The sequence below is a fragment of the Sinocyclocheilus anshuiensis genome, unplaced genomic scaffold (assembly GCF_001515605.1).
Source record: "Sinocyclocheilus anshuiensis isolate Anshui unplaced genomic scaffold, SAMN03320099.WGS_v1.1 scaffold644, whole genome shotgun sequence".
NCBI lineage: Eukaryota > Metazoa > Chordata > Actinopteri > Cypriniformes > Cyprinidae > Sinocyclocheilus > Sinocyclocheilus anshuiensis.
Window position 1 is genome coordinate 173,188 of NW_015557092.1, and position 6,484 is coordinate 179,671.

The window sequence follows — 6,484 nt, forward strand, 5'->3', positions numbered from 1 at the left end:
ATGATCAAACATCCACAGGACATTTTGTGTTGATTTGTGTATGGATGACGCTCTCTAGAGTCTGTAACGTGAACAGTGTGACTTATTGAATCAGAGTTGAAATGATGTAAACACTCCATATTGTTTTTAATGGTAAAGGAATTATATTTGTTTGCGCAATGATTTTGAGACATTTGATTTTTGCACAATGCTGTATGTGACCAGAGGGGAACAATCGAAATAAAAGTGCTTTGATTTATTTGCAAATTAAAAATGTGCATATGATTGCAACTGTACTGTGATATTTAAGTAGCATTCTCTATACTTGAGATAAATATAAAAATGTTCTATATTTTTCCAAAGTTATACATTTTTATGAAAAAAAGAGAAATAATAAAATTTCAGATGGTAAACGCATTTGTGTAAATGTGTTGTTTTTATGTGTAAGATGACATATGTGAATTAGTAAAAACACTGTAATTTATAACTAATACAATTGCGTTTAGAGTGGAATGATAATGTTAGCTTCTTAGCATTTTCTTAGTTAAGAAATATCTGATGTTTAGGCCTTTATTATGAGGGAAACCTTTATTATTAACTCTAAAAAGTTATAGAATACCTGTATAGAGGAGATTCCCAAAGTTTTTTGTTAGCCGAACCCCTCCAAGCTAAACTATTTACTTGAAGTTAATAATTTAACTATACATTTACATGTTCACAGTTCTCTTATGTGTATGAGTCATATGATATGCAGGTAAACAATTAACTACATCAACGTTTTTTGCAAGTGTTGTATTGTGATTTATTTTTGATTTTTATGATTAATTGATTATTAGTTATTGAGTTATTTTCATTAACTCACAAATCCCCTGCAGTTCCCTCTCAAACCTCCAGGGGTTCACGAACCCCAGTTTGGGAATCCCTGCTATTAAGCGTTTTCATTCAGAGATTGACGTTACTGTAGAAATTCACGTTTCCTAGTTGGAAAATCAATACATAGACAGTCACTTTGGGTACATATGAAACAGGACCTTTTATTATATATGAAGTTCAAAAAGCAATTCAGCAGCCCATTCATCAAGATAAACCAGAAAATAATGAGTAACTGAAAGATAATGTTAAAAACAAAGACAGCAAAAGATAACACAGTAAAAGTATGAGAGTTCCAGAGATTATCTTGTATATGTTTATGAAAAAATCCAGAGAATCAGAAGTCCCTTGCTATGTAGAACTTAAATCAGTTTTTTCACACTTGCGTGCTGTCTTTATCTTGTGGAGAATTTGTAGCTGGAATAGGATGAAGTGTCAACAGTGTCAGTCGAGGCAGCTGGGAGCAGGAGCAGCCCTGTGGTGTGGTCCCTCTTGCACCGAGCCATGGCCTCCTTATACGTGATCTTTTCCTTCTTGATGGGGTCAATCACGTTCTTCACAAAGGCGGAATCATCCTGAAGTTGCTTGGCCACGGATGCGTCGATCAGTTTTGTATCGACGGCATTCTGCATGTCGATGCGACCTGCACGTTTTGGGTCTACCAGTCCGCCAGTCAGCACCTGTGCCTCCATGAACCACACAGCACTGTCGTTAGGGATCCATCCCCTGCGGGCGGCTTCTCCCACTGACATTCGCTCTTTGGACACGGGGTCTTCAAATCCAGTAAAGGCCTTCTGGGCACTGAGGAGTTTGTGAAGCTGGCTCGAATCGATCAATCCACGCTCTGCCACCTTGTGAATGGAGAGCTTGTCCTTCTTGTTCAGGTCCACAATACCTCCGGTGGCGGCCTGAGCTTCCAGAAGCCTTATAGATGTGTCTTGATCAATCAGTTTGCGCGTTAGGGCACTTCGTACAGACATGCGGCTGTCTGTGGTGACATCTAAGACACCAGAAATTGGGAAGAGCTCATCGCCACTGGCGATTACCAGCGAGTTCAAGTTGCCATTGCTGGAGTAGGATAAGCGGCGTGTCAATGTGGAGGAGTTTGTTGGAGCGAGTGTCTGAACAGTTGTTGTTTGTGTTGTACTTAGAGGAGGGAAGGACTTTGTTTTCTTTTCCCCTGCAACCAGAAGAGCAAACTCTGAAATGGTCATTTTGCCCTCTCTGTAGCGCTGAAGTTCATACTGGGTCAGTCTGCCATTTTGCAGGGCCGTACTGATGGAGTACTGCTTTCCGCTTTTACGATCCTGCAGAAGAGTGGTCTCACCTTCAAGACCAGTGGTTGTGATTTCCTCCCAGCTACACTCAAGCTCTTGGAGGTGGATGTACTGATTGCGATCAATCAGACCCTCAAGATAGGCATCGTAGGGGGACATGTCCTTGCCGGTCTCTGGGTCCAGAATGGTGATTTTTGTGGAGACGTTGGTCTCTATGGTGTTTGTCTCTGTATGTTGCGCTGCCTTTGCTTGTTTCTGGAGGTCCATGATAGTAATTTCCCGCTGGTTGATAAGCTCTTTCACTTCCAGGATTTCTCTCTCCAGACGCTGGAGCTCAGACTCCAGCTTGATGGTCTTTTGCCTGTTGACTTGGTTCCTCTCACTCAAGAGTTTGGATTGATGTTGGAAAGTTATGGTGATCTCCTGCTTTTGAGACTCCAGTCTTCTCAACTCCTGGAGAAGTTTGTTTTGCTCTTTCTTGATTCTATCCTTGTAAACAATCAAGGTGGTCTCTTCTTGAGAGAAATTTGTTCTGGTTGTCTGAATACGAGTTATTTTGTTGTTGAGTCGCAGAAGTTCTTCATCTTTGAGGGCTCTAGCATTCTTCAACTGGGTGAGTTGAGCTGTAAGGTTTTCTCTCTCTGACTCCACCACTTGGTCCTTCTCAACCCTGATAACCTCTTTGTGGATAACCCTCTCCACAGATTTCTCTTTGGTCAGGGACTCTATCCTGATTTTGAGGTTTCGAATATCTCTCTCCAGGCGGGTAAAGCTTGCACTCTCGTTTTCCAGGGTAGTACGAAGGTCAGTGATTAGTTTGTCGACTGTAGGGTCTCTCTCAACTTTCAAAACCTCCTCTATAACAATCTTTTCCTCAACAGGCGTTGGACAAGTTTCAAGTTCATAGATTCTAGCCTTGATTTGTCTCAGCTCTGTCTCTACTAGGATCTTCTTCTGCCGATCCACGAGCTCCAGCTTCTTCTCCAGCTCCAGGACTAGAGATCTCATCTGCTGCACCTCCAGTTCAAACTGCCGACGACCCTCGATGGTCTCTTCCAAAGTCTTGACTAATCTTTCGTGGGCCAGAATCTGACTGGGATCTGTCTGGAGGCGCACAATTTCTTGTACCACAACCCTTTCCTCTGGTTTCTGTCTCTCCAGCACAATATACTTGTTTTGAAGGTCAAACACATTCTCCTCCACTGTTCGACGACGCTGAACTTCCTCACGTACTTCCCTCCTGAGACGTTCAGCTTCCTTCTCCAGAAGAGGGTCATTTTCGTACCTTATCAATTCTTTGGTCACCACTTTGGTCTCCACCTTTGATCTTTCGGCCTTCCACTCATCCCTGTCCTTGCGTAGACGTATCACCCGATTCATAGTGGAGTCATAGTTGGTTCTCAAAATGGTGAGCTGCTCATTCAACCTCTTAATTTCTTTGACAATTTCAGGACTCCTCTCTTCTTTCACCACCTCTCGAGTCACTTCCTTCAGTTCAACCTTGGGCTTCTCAGAGCGCAGAGTCTTCAGATCCACCATGATCACGTTGATCTCATTCTCAATGCTAGTACGCCGTTTACTTATTTCAAGAAGCTCGTTTCTCAGCCGTCTCAGTTCCACTTCTGTCTCAGGGTCAATTCTAAAGATCTCATGGATGATCTCATTAAACTCTATCTTTTGTTTGATGGTCTCCACTTGGCTGTAGCGGAGCTGAAGGCTGGAGAACTCTTTCATCAAAATACTGTATTCTCGGATGAGCTCTTCCAGGTGTACACGGAGGGTCTTGGACTCCTGTAGGAGATCAGCATCTTGCTCAACCCTTTTCAACTCTTTGATGACAATTTCAGGACTCCTCTCTTCTTTCACCACCTCTCGAGTCATCTCCTTCAGTTCAACCTTGGGCTTCTCGGCACGCAGAGTCTTTAGATCCACCATGATCACGTTGATCTCATTCTCAATGCTAGTACGCCGTTTACTTATTTCAAGAAGCTCGTTTCTCAGCCGTCTCAGTTCCACTTCTGTCTCAGGGTCAATTCTAAAGATCTCATGGATGATCTCATTAAACTCTATCTTTTGTTTGATGGTCTCCACTTGGCTGTAGCGGAGCTGAAGGCTGGAGAACTCTTTCATCAAAATACTGTATTCTCGGATGAGCTCTTCCAGGTGTACACGGAGGGTCTTGGACTCCTGTAGGAGATCAGCATCTTGCTCAACCCTTTTCAACTCTTTGATGACAGTTTTCGGTTGTATAGTTGGAATAATCCTCTCCAGATTATTGATCTGACTCCTAATCTGGAATATCTGATCATTCAGGTTCTGGCATCTGATACCCTCATCCGAGATCTCGTTCTTCAAGGTAATCACAGCTTTCTGCATTTCGGGGTCTTTTTCCAGCTTCAAAACCTCTTTCAGGACCACTCTCTCTTTTATTACTGGCCTCTTGGTCTCCAAGACAGTAACTTCCGTTCTCATCTGTACCGTTTCACTCTCGTGCACTCGAATTTCCTCCTTTAGTTTGAGTATGAGCTCCCTGATCCTCGCAGCTTCAACATCCAATTTGGGATCACGCTCAATTTCTGTAAGCACCTTTGTCACCAGCTTGGGCTTCACGTCGATAATCTCTCGTTCATGACTGACCATTTTTTTGTTTACAATCTCAATTTCTGTGTGCAATTGGGATCGTTTATGGAACTCTTCGGTTATCCTCCTCTTCAATGCTTCCAAGCCTGCCTCCAGCTTCGGATCACGGTAGTAATGCACAGTTTCCTTTTCTTCCACTCGCTCCACACCTCTCCGACTCTTCAGGGACACCATCCGTTTCCTGTAGGTGGCTAAATCATTCTCAGCATGACTGCGGCGAGATATTTCCTCAGCCAGATCTCGCTTCAGACCGTCAACTTCGTCCATGTCTCTCTGCTGACTTTGCATCTGAAGTTGCTGCCTCACCACCACATGGCTCACAATTTCATCATTCTATTCATGGAATACAAATAAAGATTTGTTTAGTTTAAGTTAAGAAGTTCATGGTAGCTGTACACCCTTCAACAAAATTTGGCATTAACTTGTTATTTATTCCAATGATTGAAAGTCAGTACCTTGTTGATGAGGTCCTTGGCCAAGATCACTTGATTCAGTTGTTGATTATTCTGTGCTGATACTTCAGAGTAAAGGTTCACAACATCCCTTTCCTAAAAAGTAGCCAATTGTACAGATATTTGGAAATGTACATAAACAATAAGTCATTATTATGGTCATTATGGCAAAGCAACCTACCTTCTTCTGCACAGCTTCAGCCAGGGTGATGTAATCTAATATTTTTGTGTTTATTTCTGGTTTTCCCAATGCACTGCGGTATTTGTTTGAATTCAGCTCATACTCCTGAAGACACAGAAGCAACAGACCATTTGCATTCATGCTAGCACTGACATGTGAAATGTGCTGTAGTATGATCATGTTCAAGATGGCCATCGTACGTTAAGAACACCCTGCACTTCACGAGAAAGTTTCACCACACGGTTTACATCATCCTGCTTTCTCTTGATGTCTTCAACTGCTCTCTGCAACCAAAAACAAATTTACATCCAATGTAAATTTAACATATCCGAGATATTTAAGTGTGATGCATGTAATTTCCATGCAACTAGTGGCACTAAACAGAATCGCAAAAAACAAACTTTCCTAATTTTCCTAATAGCTTAGTTATAGTTGTTTACACATCAAAAATATTTAAGATAATATTAATAGTAATAAAAAAATAATCAAAATCAACCGTTTTAAAACCGTGCCAATAAAACTTAATACTGACCATCTGAGAGTTTTGCTTGGCATAGATTTGTGACACACTTTCACCAGGCCGAACTTCGTTATTGGGCATATTGATAAGGAAAGCAGTGAGTGACTGGATGGCACTGTTAAATTCCTGATTTTTATTGACAGCCTCTTGCAACAGAGTCGCCCTGTGAAGCAAAAAGTTTATGGTAGAGTTCAAAAGTCTGTAGCATTATAAAAAAAGCAGATTTGCCTCAGTAAACAAAAAAGATGTCAACATAAACAATAAAAGGCCTCTTTATAACACACCTTTGCTGCAGCTGGCTGTTGATGTTAGAGTAGCGATTCCTCAAGCGCCTGACCTCAGTCTCTTGGTGGCGGATATCAGGGCAATACTCCTGGAAGCTCTTCTGCAGGGAGCTGCATGCCTGCTCTGTGACTTCCAGCTCACGGTTCAACTGCTGGATGTCATCTTTCTTGGATGCAACCTCTTTACTCATGGTCTAAAGAGAAAACAAATACAGACATACAGAAACATCATTACATTGTTTGAATGGGAAGTTGTGTCATATCAAAACCATTCCTGCTTT

At 42.0% G+C, this 6,484-nt stretch overlaps 1 protein-coding gene across 2 annotated transcripts in view; it reads right to left on the reverse strand.

Moving 5' to 3' along the window:
* Positions 1-987: 987 nt before the first annotated feature.
* Positions 988-6,484, reverse strand: part of LOC107677338 (envoplakin-like) — a 21,493-nt gene continuing 15,996 nt past the window's right edge. The window contains exons 17-23 of one of the 2 annotated variants that reach the window (XM_016472217.1): positions 6,204-6,397; positions 5,932-6,082; positions 5,600-5,683; positions 5,400-5,504; positions 5,222-5,314; positions 4,331-5,099; positions 988-3,934 (exon numbers count right to left, since the gene is read on the reverse strand). In XM_016472217.1, the coding sequence (XP_016327703.1) occupies positions 1,245-3,934; positions 4,331-5,099; positions 5,222-5,314; positions 5,400-5,504; positions 5,600-5,683; positions 5,932-6,082; positions 6,204-6,397 (4,086 nt within the window). In that variant the 3' untranslated portion in view covers positions 988-1,244. Of the gene's footprint in view, positions 3,935-3,973; positions 5,100-5,221; positions 5,315-5,399; positions 5,505-5,599; positions 5,684-5,931; positions 6,083-6,203; positions 6,398-6,484 lie in introns of both variants that reach the window. The other variant, XM_016472216.1, reaches the window with a different exon arrangement.